General features: G+C 47.7%; 1 protein-coding gene across 1 annotated transcript; it reads left to right on the forward strand.

Moving 5' to 3' along the window:
- Positions 1–1,908: 1,908 nt before the first annotated feature.
- Positions 1,909–18,552, forward strand: COMMD2 (COMM domain containing 2). Its single transcript, XM_059688172.1, has 5 exons — positions 1,909–2,052; positions 2,147–2,224; positions 2,828–2,910; positions 8,507–8,680; positions 17,502–18,552. Exons 1-5 carry the CDS (start codon positions 1,986–1,988, stop codon positions 17,697–17,699), a joined length of 600 nt encoding a protein of 199 aa, XP_059544155.1. The 5' UTR covers positions 1,909–1,985; the 3' UTR covers positions 17,700–18,552.
- The last annotated feature ends 1,747 nt before the right edge of the window (positions 18,553–20,299 follow it).

Raw genomic sequence — 20,299 nt, forward strand, 5'->3', positions numbered from 1 at the left:
TACAACAATCAAGATTTATCTATAAGACTGCGAACAAAGACCACTAGGGGGTGCACCAAGGAAGCATAACAAAATGCGGAGACAAAGAAACAGGACAAAATTGTCAATGGAAGAAATAGAGTTCAGAACCACACTTTTAAGGTCTCTCAAGAACTGTTTAGAAGCTGCCGATAAACTTAATGAGATCTACACGAAAACTAATAAGACCCTCGATCTTATATTGGGGAACCAACTAGAAATTAAGCATACACGGACTGAAATAACGAATATTATACAGACGCCCGACAGCAGACCAGAGGAGCGCAAGAATCAAGTCAATGATTTGAAATGCGAGGAAGCAAAAAACATCCAACCGGAAAAGCAAAATGAAAAAAGAATCCAAAAATGCGAGGATAGTGTAAGGAGCCTCTGGGACAGCTTCAAGTGTACCAACATCAGAATTATAGGGGTGCCAGAAGATGAGATAGAGCAAGATATTGAAAACCTATTTGAAGAAATAATGACAGAAAACTTCCCCCACCTGGTGAAAGAAATGGACTTACAGGTCCAAGAAGCGCGGAGAGCCCCAAACAAAAGGAATCCAAAGAGGACCACACCAAGACACATCATAATTAAAATGCCAAGAGCAAAAGATAAAGAGAGAATCTTAAAAACAGCAAGAGAAAGAAACTCAGTTACCTACAAGGGAATACCCATACGACTGTCAGCTGATTTCTCAACAGAAACTTTGCAGGCCAGAAGGGAGTGGCAAGAAATATTCAAAGTGATGAATACCAAGAACCTACAACCAAGATTACTTTATCCAGCAAAGCTATCATTCAGAGTTGAAGGTCAGATAAAGAGCTTCACAGATAAGGAAAAGCTAAAGGAGTTCATCACCACCAAACCAGGATTATATGAAATGCTGAAAGGTATCCTTTAAGAAGAGGAAGAGGAAGAGGAAGAAAAAGGTAAAGATACAAATTATGAACAACAAATATGCATCTATCAACAAGTGAATCTAAGAATCAAGTGAATAAATAATCTGATGAACAGAATGAACTGTTGATTATAATAGAATCAGGGACATAGAAAGGGAATGGACTGACTATTCTTGGGGGGGAAAGGGGTGTGGGAGATGTGGGAAGAGACTGGACAAAAATCGTGCACCTATGGATGAGGACAGTGGGTGGGGAGTGAGGGCGGAGGGTGGGGCGGGAACTGGGAGGAGGGGAGTTATGGGGGGGGGGAAAAAAGAAGAACAAATGTAATAATCTGAACAATAAAGATTTAATTAAAAAAAAATAAAGAAATTTAAAATAATAATAATAATTCTCTCTCATCATTGATGTTTCTATCTCTCCCTCTCTTTTCCTCTCTGAAATCAATAAAAAAAATTTTTTTAAATGATTTTGTAGAAGTCCAGTTAATGGTAAATAAGTATTTCATGGTATGCTTTAAATGGAAAACAAACAAAAAACAACACCGTTATAAATGTAGGTATAATGTGATTCAAACTTGTCTTTTAAAAAACCCTGTGTATAGTTTTGCTAACCTGTACCTTCTTAATTTGTAAAAGAAATGTATAATATATTTGTAATAAAAAAAATGTAAAGAATGAAAAAAGTCTCAGCTTCCTTACCTTTAATGAGAACATGGTAAGAACAGTTCCTGACGCAGTGCTTTATAACTGTTAGCTATTGATATAAATGTAAGCACTGCGGCTGTAGAGGGGCGTTCGGATTTTAAACACCTTTTTGTCTCCCACAGAGCCTAGCAACTTGCCCCCCAGCCTGCTACATATTTGATAGTATTTGCGATCAGAAGAATCCGCTAACCCCCATGCCGCAGCTCGCACCCCAGGGCTCCTTGGAGCAGGGGACCAACACAGCCCAGAACCCAAAGCTCGGGACGCTGACGCGTCGGACCTCCTTCGCGAGCGGACGCGGGACCGGAAGTGGCGAGGGCGGGGTCCGCGCTGAAGGGAAGGTGGCGGCCCCGCGAAGATGCTGCTGGACCTGTCCGAGGAGCACAAGGAGCACCTGGCCTTTCTGCCGCGAGTGAACAGCTCGGGTCCGGGGCGCGGCAGCGGGGGGTGGCGTTGTGGGGTCCGGGAGGGAAGCCGCGGGAGCGCCCGGTGCTCACGGTCTCCTGGCTTCCGTTGCAGTCGTCGCCGAGTTTGGGCGGATTGCGGTGGAGTTCCTGAGGCGAGGAGCGAACCCCAAGATCTACGAGGGCGCCGCCAGTAAGAAGGGAGGGGCGCGGCGCCGCAGGCTGTGCTAGCCGTTGTCTGTAGCCCTGAGAAAGGGGTCGTTGCGTCTCCGAGGGTCTAGTGCCCTTGTGGTAGAGTAACGCCCGGAGGGCCCTTCAGTCCGGGCGCAGGGCCTGCCGGTTTCCTAAGAAGCCGTGAGGTTTTTAGAGCTTCTATCAGTCGGCTTCCTCGTGAGTAAAATAGACATACTACCGCCTGCGAGACATACCATAAGGCTTTCGCTCACCGAAGTGTGTGGACTAGCCCGGTGAGCCGCATCACGCCAGTGTTTGGTTATTATTGTTCACACATCTTCTTTTGGTGAAGCGTTGTTTTTTCCCGCGGCAGGAGGGCAGGTTCTCAGATTAAGTGGTTGCCGCAGGTCTGGCCTCGGGCGGCTGCATTGGAAGGGTACAGCCGGCACTCCTGAAGGCATGGGGCTGGGAGCGTGACGGAGCAGGACGCTGTTACCACCTCGTTATTTTTAATTGTTTGAAGAAAAATGGAATAATGGACAATATTTAGTCTTAAATAAGAGTTTGAGTAAAAGGATAAAAACCACACTAATTTATTTGCTCATTTTTCCTTTTTTCTCAGGAAAACTCAATGTGAGTAGTGACACTGTCCAGCATGGCGTGGAAGGATTAATATACCTGCTCACTGAAAGCTCAAAGCTCATGGTAAGGGCTTCTGTGGACTATCTTGCATTTCCCAAACCTTAGGAAAGTCATGCATACTCAACATCAGGGGTCCTCAAACTTTTTAAACAGGGGGCCAGTTCACTGTCCCTCAGACCGCTGGAGGGCCGGACTATAGTTTAAAAAAAAAAACTATGAACAAATTCCTGTGCACACTGCACACATCTTATTTTGAAGTAAAAAACCAAAACGGGAACAAATACGATATTTGTATTTGCATGTGGCCCGAGGGCCATAGTTTGAAGACCCCTGCTCTACATCATAGTTCTGGCAATACCTGCTTATTTCAGTAATGTTATTCATGGCTTATGATTGATTTGGTGAAGCCAGGCCTAAACAATCTATACTGCGGCTGCGAGGGCCCAGGGCAGGCCAAGGAGGCTGGAGAGGTGGCAGCAGCAGAGGGGTGATGGGGGCGTGCCTTCCCCTGATCAGCCCAGTTGCCTCCCATAGGGGAGGCCAGAGGCAGCAGCAGTGGTAGGGTGATGGGGTGCACCTTCCTCTGATTAGCATGGTCACCTCCCACAGAGGGAGGCCAGACTGTGGCCCTAGACCGTCAGTAGAACATCCCCTGAGAGCTCCCGGACTGTGAAGGGGGACAGGCCAGGCTGAGGGCCCTCCCCCAGGACCCGGGTGCCTGCAGCAGGCCAGAGGAGAGAAGCCTGGGTCCTGGGTGTGGGGGCCGAGGCAGAGGCAATTAGGGGTGATCAGATATGCAGAGGAGCAGTTAGGGGTGATCAGGCTGGCAGGGGAGCAGTTAGGGGCGATCAGGAGTCCTGGGTGCCTGCAGCTGGCCTGGGTGAAGCCACCCCGGTCCCGGGTACCTGCTGCTGGACAGAGGGAGGGAAGCCCGGGTCCCAGGTGCCTGTGGCTGGCCGGAGGAGGAAAGCCTGGGTCCCGGGTGCAGGGGCTGAGGCAGAGGCAGTTAGGGGTGATCAGGTAGGCAGGCAGGTGAGTGCTTAGGAACCAGCAGTCCCAGATTGCGAGAGGGATGTCCAACTGCCGGTTTAGGCCCAAACCTGCAGGATTTGGGCCTAAACCGGCAGTCGGACATCCCCCAAGGGTCCCGGATTGGAGAGGGTGCAGGCCGGGCTGAGGGAGCCACCCCCTCCCCCCACCCCCCTCCCCTGTGCACGAATTTCGTGCACTGGGCCTCTAGTGTATAACAATCTGCTGTCATGAATACCTTCATCCTATACTAATAAAAGAGAAAAATGGTAATTGGCGTACAACCGATACCTTTTTCATTGGCTAATCAGCAAGATATGCAAATTAACTGTCAGCCAAGATGGCGGCTGGCAGCCAGGCAGCTGAGAATAGGAGGCTTGGTTGCCCCAGCGATGGAGAAAGTCAAGGATCCCCGCAGCTGCAGGGCTCTGAGCTCCTGAAGCAACAACTCCAAAAGATACAATGTTTTAATTATAGAAGCTAAAAGATGGCGGTTAATTTGCATACTCAGGCTCCAAGCAGAGTGAAGCCAAACAGCCCTGAAGCAGCAGGGCAGAGAGGCCTCAGGGCCTGGGATCAGCAGAGTCGAGAGGCCTCCCAGCCCGAGATCAGCGGATCTGAGAGGCCTCCCGGCCCCAGTAATCAGCGGAGCCGAGAGGCCTCCCAGCCCCGGTGATCAGCGGAGTCGGAGGCCCCGAGATCAGCGGAGCCGAGAGGCCTCCCAGCCCCGGTGATCAGCGGAGTCGGAGGCCCCGCGATCAGCGGAGCCCAGAGGCCTCCCGGCCCCAGCGATCAGCGGAGCCGAGAGGCCTCCCGGCCCCGGCGATCAGCGGAGCCGAGAGGCCTCCCGGCCCCGGCGATCAGCGGAGCCGAGAGGCCTCCCGGCCCCGGTGATCAGCGGAGCCGAGAGGCCTCCCGGCCCGGTGATCAGCGGAGACGGAGGCCCTGCGATCAGCGGAGCAGAGAGGCCTCCCGGCCCCGAGATCAGCAGAGCCGAGAGGCCTCCCAGCCCCGGTGATCAGCGGATCCGAGAGGCCTCCCAGCCCCGGTGATCAGCGGATCCGAGAGGCCTCCCGGCCCCGGTGATCAGCGGAGCAGAGAGGCCTCCCGGCCCCGAGATCAGCGGAGCAGAGAGGCCTCCCGGCCCCGAGATCAGCGGAGCAGAGAGGCCTCCCGGCCCCGAGATCAGCGGAGCCGAGAGGCCTCCCAGCCCCGGTGATCAGCGGAGTCGGAGGCCCCGCGATCAGCGGAACCGAGAGGCTTCCCGGCCCCGGTGATCAGCGGAGCCAAGAGGCCTCCCGGCCCCGGTGATCAGCGGATCCGAGAGGCCTCCCGGCCCCGGTGATCAGCGGAGCCGAGAGGCCTCCCGGCCCGGTGATCAGCTGAGACGGAGGCCCCGCGATCAGCGGAGCACAGAGGCCTCCCGGCCCCGGTGATCAGCGGATCCGAGAGGCCTCCCGGCCCCGGTGATCAGCGGAGCCGAGAGGCCTCCCGGCCCCAGTGATCAGCGGAGCCGAGAGGCCTCCCGGCCCGGTGATCAGCAGAGACGGAGGCCCCGCGATCAGCGGAGCAGAGAGGCCTCCCGGCCCCGAGATCAGCGGAGCAGAGAGGCCTCCCGGCCCCGAGATCAGCGGAGCCGAGAGGCCTCCCGGCCCCGGTGATCAGCGGAGCCGAGAGGCCTCCCAGCCCCGGTGATCAGCGGAGTCGAAGGCCCCGCGATCAGCGGAACCGAGAGGCCTCCCGGCCCCAGTGATCAGCGGAGCCGAGAGGCCTCCCGGCCCCGGTGATCAGCGGATCCGAGAGGCCTCCCGGCCCAGGTGATCAGCGGATCCGAGAGGCCTCCCGGCCCCGGTGATCAGCGGATCCGAGAGGCCTCCCGGCCCCGGCGATCAGCGGAGCCGAGAGGCCTCCCGGCCCCGGTGATCAGCGGAGCCGAGAGGCCTCCCGGCCCGGTGATCAGCGGAGACGGAGGCCCTGCGATCAGCGGAGCAGAGAGGCCTCCCGGCCCCGAGATCAGCAGAGCCGAGAGGCCTCCCAGCCCCGGTGATCAGCGGATCCGAGAGGCCTCCCGGCCCCGGTGATCAGCGGAGCAGAGAGGCCTCCCGGCCCCGAGATCAGCGGAGCAGAGAGGCCTCCCGGCCCCGGTGATCAGCGGATCCGAGAGGCCTCCCGGCCCCGGTGATCAGCGGAGCAGAGAGGCCTCCCGGCCCCGAGATCAGCGGAGCAGAGAGGCCTCCCGGCCCCGAGATCAGCGGAGCAGAGAGGCCTCCCGGCCCCGAGATCAGCGGAGCAGAGAGGCCTCCCGGCCCCGGTGATCAGCGGAGCCGAGAGGCCTCCCAGCCCCGGTGATCAGCGGAGCCGAGAGGCCTCCCGGCCCGGTGATCAGCTGAGACGGAGGCCCCGCGATCAGCGGAGCACAGAGGCCTCCCGGCCCCAGTGATCAGCGGAGCCGAGAGGCCTCCCAGCCCCGGTGATCAGCGGAGTCGGAGGCCCCGCGATCAGCGGAACCGAGAGGCCTCCCGGCCCCAGTGATCAGCGGAGCCGAGAGGCCTCCCGGCCCCGGTAATCAGCGGATCCGAGAGGCCTCCCGGCCCCGGTGATCAGCGGAGCCGAGAGGCCTCCCGGCCCGGTGATCAGCTGAGACGGAGGCCCCGCGATCAGCGGAGCACAGAGGCCTCCCGGCCCCAGTGATCAGCGGAGCCGAGAGGCCTCCCAGCCCCGGTGATCAGCGGAGTCGGAGGCCCCGCGATTAGCGGATCCGAGAGGCCTCCCGGCCCCAGTGATCAGCGGAGCCGAGAGGCCTCCCGGCCCCGGTGATCAGCGGATCCGAGAGGCCTCCCGGCCCAGGTGATCAGCGGATCCGAGAGGCCTCCCGGCCCCGGTGATCAGCGGAGCCGAGAGGCCTCCCGGCCCCAGTGATCAGCGGAGCCGAGAGGCCTCCCGGCCCGGTGATCAGCAGAGACGGAGGCCCCGCGATCAGCGGAGCAGAGAGGCCTCCCGGCCCCAAGATCAGCGGAGCAGAGAGGCCTCCCGGCCCCGAGATCAGCGGAGCAGAGAGGCCTCCCGGCCCCGAGATCAGCGGAGCCGAGAGGCCTCCCGGCCCCGGTGATCAGCGGAGTCCAGAGGCCTCCCGGCCTGGTGATCAGCGGAGTCCAGAGGCCCCGCGATCAGCGGAGCCGAGAGGCCTCCCGGCCCCAGTGATCAGCGGAGCCGAGAGGCCTCCCAGCCCCGGTGATCAGCGGAGCTGAGAGGCCTCCCGGCCCCAGTGATCAGCGGAGTCCAGAGGCCTCCCGGCCCCTTGATCAGCGGAGACGGAGGCCCCGCGATCAGCGGAGCAGAGTGGCCTCCCGCCCCGGTGATCAGCCGAGCCGAGAGGCCTCCGGCCCCACGTTCAGGTGAGCCAAGAGGCCTCCCGGCCGTTGATCAGCGCATCCAGAGGCCTCCCGGCCCCGTGATCAGCGGAGCAGAGAGGCCTCCCGCCCTGGTGATCAGCGGAGCCGAGAGGCCTCCGGCCCCGCGTTCAGGGGAGCCAAGAGGCCTCCCGGCCGGTGATCAGCGGAGCCGAGAGGCCTCCGGGCCAGGGATCAGGGGAGCCGAGAGGCGTCCTGGCCCTGGGATCAGTGGAGCAGCGAGGCTTCCCAGCACCGGGATCAGTGTGACAGGGTGCGGAGCCCCAACCCTCTGATCGGCCCTGCTCTGTGCATGACAGGAGTGGCGCTGCAACCTCCCTATGGACCCTGCCTTGAGTGTGACAGGGGGTGGTGCCCCAACCCCCCAATCGGCCCTACCCTGAGCATGACTGAGGGTGGCATCGCAACCTCCCAATCCGCCCTGCTCTGTGCATGACAGGAGGCGGGGCCCCAACTCCCCAATGGGCCCTGCTCTGAGCCCGACCAGGGGTTACACCTAGGATTAGGCCTGCCCTCTGCCACCCGGGAGCAGGCCTAAACCAGCAGGTCCTTATCTCCTGATGGGTCCCAGACTGTGAGAGGGCACAGGCCAGGCTGAGGGACCTCCTCTCCCAACCCCAAGTGCACAAATTTTTGTGCACCGGGCCTCTAGTCTATAATAATAATAAGGTAATATGCTAATTAGACCGGACGTCCTTCAGGACAAAGCCGGGTCCCCGGTGCCCTCCAGCTGCTGGAGGGAAGCCTGCCAGAGGGAAGCCAGTGCTGGCAGCCGGTGGAAGGAAGGCCTACTCTTGCATGAATTTTGTGCATGGGCCTTCTAGTGTTAGTGTAAATTAAAATTGCCATTAATTCTGCATGTTACTGAACCATATACCATAGTATGTATCCTAAGAGAAGGGAGAATATAGTGATTTACTTTTTTGCATATTAGCAGCATCTGGCGTGATACAGAACAGGAGAGAAAACGGGGCATTTTAATAATTCTTTATTTTTATATTTTAATAAAGTATTTTTATGTCTCAGAAACTCAGATTTTAAAATAGTGAGCAAGGGTTGCCTTTAATTAAGGAGTGTTGTTTCTTTTACCAGACAGAATTTGGGGATTTATCAAAAGAATTCAGGGATTTCATGTTCTTTTGTGTAGTAGTATATCAACTGTTTTAGCATTTTCTAGACAAAGATAAATTTTGATGTTCTGTTAAACTCAATCACTTTAGATTTCCGAACTGGATTTCCAAGACTCTGTTTTTGTTCTGGGATTCTCAGAAGAATTGAACAAATTGTTGCTTCAGCTTTATCTGGATAACAGAAAGGAGATCAGAACTATTCTGAGTGAACTGGCACCAGACCTCCCCAGTTACCACAGCCTTGAATGGCGACTAGATGTACAGGTATGGCTTTTTATTGTTATTAATCTGAATTAGATACAAGATTAATTTTAGGTTTATGTCCTCAGGCCTATTCTTTACCACCTTAACCAAACTCTGGTTTGAAACTTGAGAGATTTTGTTTGTTTGTATGTCTTTTAGGTAACATTTTTTTAAAATTTATCTTTATTGTTGAAAATATTACAGGTGTCCCCTTGTTTCCCCTCATTGGCCCCCTGCCCCCCATTTTAACCCCTCCCCAGGCCTTTTAACCAAAGAACTTACATGCATATATGCATAACCCATAGACATAGACAATAGTGTGGTGAAGGCCTGAAACTAGTTTTTTAATGTTCATTTTTCAGGCCATTTCACAAATAGTTCATTTTCTTATATTTTTAATGTGTCACATCAGTTTAATTTGCAAAGTTTGTAAGAAATAGGTTATTTTGGAAAAGGAGATGGTTATGCAGATTTTCTTCAGTGATGCTTAGATTTTTTAAAACCTTTTTGTTTAAATAAATACACACATAGAAAAGTGCACAGGTCAGTGAATGTACAGTTCAATGAGTTATCTCATGGTGAAAATACCCATGAAACCAACACTTACCCATGACCAGCATCCCAAAAGTGTCTTCCTCATCTCCTGCCAACTACTTCCCCTTTTTTCTTTTCCTGATTTCTAATACATAGATTACTTTTGCTGCTCTTTAACTTTATGTATATGGAATGATTCAGCAGTGCTCTTTTGTGCCTGGCTCTGGCTTCTGTACATATTATATTTGTGAGATTCATTTGTTTTTAAAGCCATATAGATAACCAAAAGGTAGTTGTCAGACTATTGCATGTAACCCTTCTTCAAACAGTGACAGATTAAGAGATGTTTATTGATTGTCATCCATTTGCTTTGCTAAATGCTTTGGGAAACAAAGTGTAAGATGCTTTCTCAGCTGGAAAAGATATTGTCATTTAGGAATATTAGATGTTCTCGAAATACCCTGTAATTAAAAATAGTTATGGCCCTAGCCGGTTTGGCTCACTGGATAGAGCGTTGGCCTGGGGACTCCAGGGTCCCAGGATCGATTCCAGTCAAGGGCATGTACCTTGGTTGCAGGCACATCCCCAGTAGGGGGTGTGCCGGAGGCAGCTGATGGATGCTTCTCTCTCATCGATGTTTCTAATTCTCTATCCCTCTCCCTTCCTCTCTGTAAAAAAATCAGTAAAATATATATTTTAAAAAAAATAGTTTTGAAATACTAGAGGCCCGATGCTTAGATTCATGCACTGGTGGGTTCCCTTGGCTTGGCCTGTGGGGATCGGGCCGAAACTGGCTCTCCAACATCCCCTGAGGGGTCCCAGATTGCGAGAGGGTGCAGGCCAGGCCGAGGTACCCCACTGGTGCATGATCGGGACTGGCGAGGGACCGGGGGAGGGGTCCAGGACATGTCCAGCCCATCTCTCCCAGTCCCAATTGGCCGTACCCCAGCAGCAAGCTAACCAACCAATTGGAGTGTCTGCCCCCTGGTGGTTAGTGTGCATCATAGTGACTGGTCGAACAGTTGGACACTTAGCATATTAGGCTTTTTTATTATATAGGACTAGGGGCTCAGTGCACGAATTCATGTACCTTAAGAGGAACTGTGGGCCACGAGGCTGTGGTGGGCACAGGAGCAGGTATTGGCCCATCCTCCGCGCCCCCGCCCGGCCCCTCTCACCGTGGCCCCCAGTCCCCTGTCTGCCAGCAGCCCCGCTCCCGCTGCCCCTACACACTGACAGCACTGGCCCCACTCGTACCAGCTGACGGCACAGGGTGAGTGGGGCTGGTGCCAGCAGTGGGTGTGAGCGGCGGCTGCTGCCCTCAGGAGCAGGGGGAAGTGAAGAAGCCCTCAGGGGCGATAGGGGCCTGCAGCCGTCGCTCGCACCCGCTGACAGCGCCAAGTGATCGGGGCCAGCACCATGCGCTGGCAGCAGGTGTGAGCGCCCAGCGGGACTGCAGCGTGCAGGAACAAAGTATTTTCAGTAATGACCAGAGGCTTGCCTCGATGACAGCGACTGGTGCCCTACCTAGGTCTGGAACCCCCACTCACCTGCTCCACCATCCCGCCATGGCCAATGCTCGCCATGTTCCACGCTCTGCCTCCTGCTGCCGACACCCGCCATGTTCCACACATGCCCCCTGGTGGTCAGCGCATGTCATAGTGCCAGTTGTTCGGTTGTTCCACCGTTGGGTCTATTTGCATAGTAGGGTTTTATATATATAGATGGTTTTGGAGGAGGGAAAAGAATAGAATTGTGTAAATCAAGATACACTGAGTGTTTCAAAAAAGCTGTTGTTCAGGTAGTTCGGTGAATGTACATAGGAATGATTCAGAAAAGTCTGAACAAAAGGGGGTGAAATCTCAGAAGGATAAATGAATAAAGAAAACTAGGATAAATATTCTTGACAGAGGAGACAGTGTAACCTGTAAAGGCCCACATGCATATGGGAATGAGCATGTTGAATATATCAGCGGTCGCCAACCTTTCAGACCTCACAGATCACCAGTTGGCAACCACTGGAATATGTGGTTTTTAGCACACTAGCCTAGCCAAACTGAACTGCATATTGGAATGACCTGGGAGCTTTAAAAAATTCTGTGCTCCATTCCCCACCCCACTTCCCTAGAGATTCTGACTTATTGGTATGGGGTTTGGCCAGGGCATCAGTGTTTTCTTAAAATAAGTTTTTATTGATTTAGGGAGAGAGGAAGGGAAAGGGAGAGAAAAAGAGAAGCATCAACATGAAAGAGAAACATCAGTTGGTTGCTCCCGCACATACCCCGACTGGGGATATAACCCGAAACCTGGGCATTTGTCCTAACTGGGAATCAGAATCAAACCAGTGACCTTTCAGTGCATAGCATGATGCTTATCCAACTGAACCATAATGGCCAGGGTTTAGGATTTTTTTAAAAGCTCTCCATTTACTCAGGTCATTCTAATATGCAAAAAAGTTTGTAAACCATTGTACCATGGATTCTTCCTGACTTGAATAGGTGGTCCAAATAGGTTATAGAAATTCTGATAGAGGAGTTTAGCAGTTAAAGGTGTCATCGGTTAATAATGATTTTGTAATCAAAGAAAACAAGATAATTTCAAGAGAAACATCAAAAGTGCTTTATTCAAAGTAATGTCCATTGCTAGCTACACATTTTCCTCATCTTTCAGGTAATTTCTTGTGGATACTGCCCCAATAGAACTTTGCTTGTTTTGAGGCAAACCATTCAAAGACCCAATTTTCCACTTCTTCATATGTTTTGAAGTGTGTGTGATGCCACGTCCCGTGTAGCTTAGGGTTCGGGATCTGGAGAAGGGCCGCGGGCAAATGACAAGACGAGACAAGAAATAATAATTTGGAAATTGTGGGCCAGGCAAAGAATCTCTTTCAAGAAGAAAGACTTAGCTGGTGCCCAGGCCCTGCCAACCTTTTATTCAATTTTGGATACACATATTGCCCTTAGTAAGGCAGGCAATTCTGATAACAGACAGACTATCTTAAAGGTCAATAAATATTAGTAAAGATTTACTTTGAGACTATTTGGTCAGGAAATTGCTTGAGTCACCATTGTCTTGACTAAACAATCAGTGCATAGCTTTGGCCCTTGCCAGAGCTCAAGGTTACCAGCATTCCGGGCTCCTTGTTTACACTTTTCTGATAGGGAAGAAAATGGGTTGCTTCCAACAGAAGTGCTGCTCAGAAAGTGCGTGTGCCATCGATCTGAACAAGTGGTAATCTGAAGGAGCAAGGTCTGGTGAATATAGCGGGTGGGTTAATACTTCCCAGGCAAGATCTTCTTTAACGTGTCTTTAACTGGTTTTGAAGTGTGTGATGGTGCATCATCATGAAGCAAAATTACTTTGCTGTGTCTTCTGGCACGTTCTGGTTGCTTCATGATCAAAGCGTGGTTCAAATTCATTATTTGTTGTTGGTAGCGATCAGTATTAACGGTTTCACCTGGTTTTAGAAGCGCATAATGCACCACACCTTCCTGATCCCACCAAACGCAGAGCATTGTCTTCTTTCCGAAGTGATTTGGCCTTGCAGTCGATGTTGATGGTTGACCTGGATCAACCCATGATTTTGTGCATTTGGGATTCTCAAATCCACTTTTCATCGCCAGTCACAATTTGATACAAAGAAGACTTCCTTTCGTGCCATTGAAGCAACATTTTACTGATGACTTTTTGGTTTTCCATTTGTCTTTTGTTCAGTTGATATGGCACCCATTTTCCTTCCTTTGAAATCTTTCCCATTGCTTGTAAACGATCGGAAATTGTTTGCTGAGCAACATTTAATCTTCAAGTTGTTTTTAAGTTTGACACACATCTTCATCCAATAATGCTTGTAATTGTTGGTCTTCAAACTTTTTCGGTTGTCCTGGACGTTCTTTATTTTTCACATTGAAATCATCACTTTTATAAAGCATTTAAACCAGTATTCACAAGTATCTTGAGACTAGAGGCCCAGTGCACGAGATTCGTGCACTGAGGGGGGGGGTCACCCTCTCCAATCTTAGGACCCCTCGGGGGATGTCCCACAGGGATCAGGCCTAAACCGGCAGTCGGACATCCCTCTCACAATCTGAGACTGCTGGCTCCCAACTGCTCGCCTGCCTGATCACCCCCTAACCACTTCCCTGTCAGCGTTAACGACGCCTGCTTCTCTGCCGGCCGATTGCCCCCAACTGCCCTCCCCTGCCGGCCTGATTGCCCCTAACTGTCCTCCCCTACTGGCCTGATCACCCACATCTGCCCTCCCCTGCTGGCCATCTTGTGGCTGTGGGCACTGCCATCTTTGAGGGCGTGGCAGTCAGTTAGCATATTCCCTCCTTATTGGCTGTGGGCGCCGCCATCTTTGGGGTCGGGGCAGTCAATTAGCATATTCCCTCCTTATTGGCTGCAGGCCCTGCCATCTTTGTGATGGCGTAAGGGTCTGTTAGCATATTTTCTCATTATTAGATAGGATGGAGCATGTTCACCATAAGCTTGCTGAAGTATTCAGCAGCACTTTTCTTTGAAATAAAGTAATGAATTAAAACTTCCTGCAATTGCTCTTTTTTTGGCATGAATTTCAACATTCTTAAGTGTAAAAATACCTATGATGTTAACACCTTCAGAAAATTTGACATATGAAGTTTTGAAGCTTGTTGTCAATACAACAAAATAGCATACATATTAAATCACATGTATATCAACATATGTGTAACTCCATCTATTGAAAAAAATCTGCATTTTTAACTGGTACACCTTATACTTTAGTTTGATGAGTACTTGAATAGATATTAACACAAGATATGGCATGAACCAGATTATAGACTCCATGAAGGCAGGTACTATATCTTGTTAACAACTGTGTCCCCAGCACAATGCCTGGCACATAACAGGAATTCACTGCTAAATATAAAATGGTTGGGAGGGTGGCTAGTGATGGTAAGCACCTTCTTAAAGAAATGATTTATCAAATAATTCTTGTATACCTATCATGGGGTGTGGATACAGCAAGGGACAAGGTACAGGTTAAGAAGCAAGTCCTGCAGAGTTCATGGGGAGGAGGAGATCATTGGTTAAACCTTTATGTTTAGGTCCTTTCACAATAACTAGGTGGAGAAGTAGGGATGGTTATGTTCATGAGGTTCAGGGATAATTTATCTTATACATTTTTACCTCTATTATGTAGTGATGATATCTTCTGAATCTTGGGGTCCATTAGCCCTTAGAATTTTTTTGTTGTTTTGCTTTGTTGATTTTGAATTTTTCATTATAAAGACATCTTAAAAATTAGGATAAGCAATTGAATTTTCTAAAGTTAAACTCAAGAGAGCTCATTTATCCAGTGAAATTAGTTTGAATAGCTGGGTTACTATAAGAATTAATACAGTTTAAAGTTGAGGGGATACTGAATGAATACTGCCTCATGGTAAAATGCATTTAAGTGCTAAAACTTACTTAGAGAACTAATTGATTCTGTGTGCATATTAGTTGAAATTATTACAAGGGATTTTAACTGGAGTGGATTTTTCTGCTATGAGAGGAAGACTTATCAAATGAAAACCAGCTAAAAGGCTAGGAAACTAGTAACAATACAGAACTTTTCATTTTTGAGTAACTGATTTGTCTCGTAGAGATTGGTAGTGAACCATCTAATTATTGTGCAGTTGCTTATGGGAAATAAATTAATCATAGTTGAGTTTATAAAAAAAAAAGCCACTTCCTATACTTCATAAATTACAAACATAATTAATGCCTTTATTAGTAGCACCAGTAAATTGAATGCATCTGACATTGGTGAAGGAGGATGTTACCTTTAAGGCTACTATATTTAAAATTGCTATTGTTATTTTTACAGGGAGAAGGACAGAATTCCATCCCCATTAAAAATAAGTTCATATCACGAACTTTGTGGGATACTGTTCTTTTTATCCTGCGGTAGTAGTATTGAGTGTCATTCAGTTTTCTTTCTGAGAAAAAATTAGGTGTAATTTTATCTTACTAGGTGTTTGTTAGGTATATTATATAATCTTTATCTAGAAATTTTTAAAATAATGGTACACATAAGTATCTTATAAGTACATTTAGATATCATGTTGCCCTAACCAGTTTGACTCAGTGGGTAGATTGTCGGCCTGAGGCCTGAAGGGTCCCAGGTTTGATTCCGGTCAGGGACACATGTCCAAGTTGTGGGCTCAATCCAGTATGGGGCATGCAGGAGGCAGCCGATCAATGATTCTCTCTCATCATTGATGTTTCTGTCTCTCTCTCCCTAACCCTTTCTCTCTGAAATCAATAAAAATTTATTTTTTAAAAATAGACTCATGTTATCTAAAAGTGGAAGGATAGATTGAGTGACCTTAAGTCTTTCAACAAAAAATTCCTGACTTGCCCTAACTGGTTTGGCTCAGTGGATAGAGCGTCGGCCTGTGGACTGAAGGGCCCCGGGTTCGATTCCGGTCAAGGGCATGTACCTTATTTGCGGGCACATCCCCAGTAGGGAGTGTGCAGGAGGCAGCTGATCGATGTTTCTAACTCTCTATCCCTCTCCCCTCCTCTCTGTAAAAAATCAATAAAATATACATATTTTTAAAAATTCCTGACTTAATTACACCTAAATACATTTGGTCCCTATCTGTCAGTGCAGATATAGAGGGAAAAGAACTATAAATAATGCATAACTGAATGAATAAGTAGTATTTCCAGTAATAATATTTATTCTTCTGTACTAGAGAAATGATCTTACAGAGATAATTTGCCTTACAGATATATATTTTATGTTTGGAGACTAACTCACCTAAAGGAATTAATCTATTGTTTCCAAATTATTTTGAGACATTAAATTTCAGCTTTGGATTAGTATCTTGTTTTTTTTGTGTGTGTGTGTCTTTTTTTTAATGTACAAATGATCCAGAATTAATTGGAAGAAGTTATTAGTCAGAATATTCTGTTGTGGTATTAAGTTAATCCTGAAATCTTAGATTTAGATTTGTCACTCACTTGGAAATCTCTTCAGTTTGGCTTCTTGTCCTTTTGACACTACTCCAGTAGTTTTAGATAACAATCTTGCTTTCTTGTATAACAAGATGTTTCAGGTTCATCTTGTACAATTCCTGTCCCAGACTTCAATCGAATCAGCTATTCAAGGAGGTCCTGGTTCCTTTTAATGGAAAATCGCCTGTAGAGAGCACATTCTGGTGTTGGGTTAAATGCCATAATTTCCAAGTTGGTCATTGTTTCTAGTAGTTTTTTATCTTTTAATATATTACTAGTACTTTTTTTAAAATTCCTCATCTGAGGGTACGTTTTTATTGATTTTAGAGAGAGAGAGAGGAAGGGAGAAAGAGGGAAACATTGATGTAAGAGAGAAACATCGATTGGTTGCCTCCTATACACACCCTGACCAGGAATCAAAACTGCAACCTTTTGGTGTATGGGATAATGTGCCAACCTACCGAGCCACCTATTCTAGGACAATAGTGCTTATTTTTAAAATTTTGGACTAGATCATACAAACAAAAGATTATAGATACTCAGTTTAAAGAAGAAGAATAAAAACAAGTACCCATTGCCAAGCTGAAGAACTAGAACAAAACCAGTACCTTTGAATCTCCCTCCCATAATAAGAACCCCTCCCAGCACCCTGGAGGTAACCACCATCCTAAATTTTCTGTTAATTTTTGTTTATAGTTTTTTACTCGCTTGCAGTGGATGAGAGTTTCCATTCCCATCACCTGCAGTGCTCCATATGGAAAGCTTTTTAATCATGCTAGTGAAACATATCTTATGGTCTTATTGACCATTTTCTTGATTCTAATAAAGTTGAGCATACTTGCCTGTTTATCTATTTGTGTTACTACTTTTGTTAAGTGCTTATTTCGTCTTCTGTACGTTCTTCTGTTGGTTTTATGTTTTGTTCCTTATAAATCAGAGCAGTTATTCATGCATTCTGGATACTAATCTTTTTTTGCTTGTATGTGTTACAAAATACTCTCAGTTTGTGGCTTGTTTTTCCACCATCTTTATGTGTCCTTTGAAGAAAATTTAATAATTTTAAAATAGTTAAATTTGTCACTTTTTTCTTTATGGTTTGCGCCTTTTATATCATATTTAAGAAATTTTTCCGCACTGTAAGGTTGCATGTATGTTCTGATTTTTTTTTCCCCCCAAAAGTTTTAAAGTTTACTTTTCATTTTGAAGTCTATGCTTTATCTGAAGTTTTATTTTTATACATGGTATAAGTAATTATAAATGTTATGTATTAAGTGTATTTTATGTACTAAATTGTTATTATGCTCTTATTCCATTTAAAATCAAGCTTGCAAGCAGAAGCCTCAGGCAACAGATAAAACCATCAGTGACTATAAAATTACACCTTAATCAGAATGGAGATCGCAACACCAAAGTTCTGCAGACAGATCCAGCTACCCTGATGCACTTGGTTCAGCAACTGGAACAAGCATTGGAGGAAATGAAAACAAACCACTGTAGGAGAGTTGTGCGCAGTATCAAGTAGTCCTGGTTTTAAGTTTTATTTCCTTTTAATTGCTTGTGAATTAATGATGTGCAGCAATTACTTTTAAAAACTATTTTTTTAGTTAATTGATAGTGATAACTACATATAGAGTCTATGAAAGTTTTTTTTTTCCTATGACAAGATCTGAAGTCATGTTCAAAAGCTGACATAAGTTTCTTTCCTGGTGCTAAATGTGGTCAGCTTCTTGACAAATTAGGATGTATTTTCTATTTTAAATATGTAAATAGGATTGAATCAGCTGAAAGTGAATCTATACTGTTCATATTATCTGTATATATGAATGATTATACTTGTTTTAGTACTTCTTTTGACTACTTAACTTTATTATTTTCTTCCTTATTGACCAAAATTTGAAAATAAAATTCGTAGTATTACTATTACTATACTGTTACTATTCAGAATGTTTCTAGACAGTTCAGTGTTTTTGAACTTTAAAAGCAACTCATGGATGTTAATAGCCACAGAATAGTTGGAAATAAATATGAATTTTTTTAAATGCTCTATAGCTTAGGCAGTTCATGCATTTTTCTTTGCATATTGCTTAAGTTTGAATTGTCATGGCTAATTAGCTTAAGTATTTAGTAATCAAATTTGTGCAATCATATATATTACATTTTATCAAGGACTACTTTTTGCCCGAGTACCCAAAGTGTCTAAGATACATGTTGTCATTTACATTTATAAACAATGCTTGCAGGAGTAATATAATTGATTTTTAATTATCTGGCTAAAAGTTACAGTCACTTTTTATATTTTTGTTTAAATAAAATATAAAGAAGGCAAAGGAAGACCATGTTTACTACATTCCAGGCTTTCTTCCTTACAAACTTGATTTTTGTTTTGTTTTTTTTAGTAGGTATCCATAAGTTGTGTGGCCTGTAAAACTGATGCCGGTGTGTCAGGTCAACTTGATAGAGTACAGGGATACAGGGAGACTTAAGGGAAAAAAGAGACTTAGAGAGAAATATCACATGGAAATGGGATTCAGTCTTAAATATACTAGGGCCTTATTCTGAAAGTCTCATCCCCATGGAACAACCCAGAAAGGCCTAAGAACCATGAGACTCTAAGCTGCACTCTAGGTTCTATCAACACTTTGCTGCCTGAGAATGAGAGATTTTTAGGTCAGAGTGACATCATGTTTCTTTCTCTCATGAGAGAGCCTATCAGGAAACAGACCATTTAAAGAAAAGCACAGTTGAAATTGCCACCCATCAGCCCTTGCAGGCATGTGGGTTAGCCCTTTCCCAGAGGTATATTTCTGCAGTTATGAAGTAGTTTAGATACTAGCAAACCATAATCAAATAATTTTTAATTATAATGATAACGTGATTAATGAAGATTTCATATTAACAACCTCACAAATGGAAACTACATGAAATAGTAGCATATGTCATTGGGTTTTAGAGCAAAATGTCTGCCAAGCTTAGGTGCTATAAATAGCTCTATGATTAAAAAGAAGAAGCTCTGAGGCGGCTTCTTTGTCCATATTTGGTGGAAGATAAGCAGGACTGACCCCAGCCAAGATTGAAAAAACAGCCCTGTGTCCCCTCAGGGCAACTTTTCTTCCACCTCATATCCACTGTTCTTAACTCCAATCAAAACAAGAAAGCATGTGTTACTCTCTTTCATTTGTATCAAACTTTCCTGGCCTCCTCTCTCTATTTTCCATTATTCTTTCTGATGTTCTGCCTTCTTTACCTTTGGGGGCCAGAGTGAGTTGGGAGCAGTCTCCTAACATCTTTTTAAACCTGCGCTCACCTTTTAGTACAGGCCATCTAGTGAGCCTCTTCTCTTCTCTTATTTAAACACTCCATACCCTATGGGCAACTCTGCCTTGTTGGTTTTATGGCATTTGATATTGGGGTGTTTTTTTTTTTTGGTAGCTTATATATGAACATACTAGTGGCCTGGTGCACGAAATTCATGCACAGGTTGGTGGGGGCGTCCCTCAGCCCGGCCTGCACCCTCTCCAATCTGTGGGATCGGGCCTAAACTTGCAGTCAGACATCCTTCTTGCAATCTGGGACGGCTGGCTCCTAACTGCTTGCCTGCCTGCTGATCGCCCCTAACCACTCTGCCTGCTGGTCTGATCGCCCCCAACTGCTCACCCCTTCCGGCCTGATCACCCTTAACTGCCCCACCCCTGCCAGCCTGATCAGCCCCAACTGTCCTTTCCCTGCTGGGCTTCTCACCCCCAACTGCCCACCCTGCTGGTCTGATTGCCCCCAACTGCCCCCACTGCCGGCCTTCTCGCCCCCACTTTCCCCCCCTGCTGGCCTGCTTACTCCCAACTGCCCCTCCTGCCGACCTAATTGCCCCAAACTGCCCACCCTGCCAGCCTGCTCGCCTCCAACTGCCCCCCCCCCCACCAGCCTGATCGCCCCCAACTGCCCCCTACCTGCCGGCCAGCTCACCCCCAACTGCCGTCGTGCTTGCCCCCAACTGCCCCCCACCCCCACCGGCTTGATCGCCCTTAACCTGCTTTTGCCTCAGCCCTGCCATCATGGCTTTGTCCGGAAGGTGTCCCAGAAGGTCTCCTGGTATAATTAGCATATTACCCTTTTATTAGTATAGAT

This window comes from Myotis daubentonii, chromosome 3 (assembly GCF_963259705.1).
Source record: "Myotis daubentonii chromosome 3, mMyoDau2.1, whole genome shotgun sequence".
In the NCBI taxonomy this organism is placed as follows: Eukaryota; Metazoa; Chordata; class Mammalia; order Chiroptera; family Vespertilionidae; genus Myotis; species Myotis daubentonii.

Excerpts from the sequence above, each read along its gene's own strand:
- COMMD2 (XM_059688172.1), top strand. The coding sequence starts at position 1,986 with ATGCTGCTGGACCTGTCCGAGGAGCACAAGGAGCACCTGGCCTTTCTG. Across the intron at positions 2,225-2,827 it reads GATCTACGAGGGCGCCGCCA|GAAAACTCAATGTGAGTAGT; the intron begins GTAAGAAGGGAG and ends CTTTTTTCTCAG. Across the intron at positions 2,911-8,506 it reads CTGAAAGCTCAAAGCTCATG|ATTTCCGAACTGGATTTCCA; the intron begins GTAAGGGCTTCT and ends CAATCACTTTAG.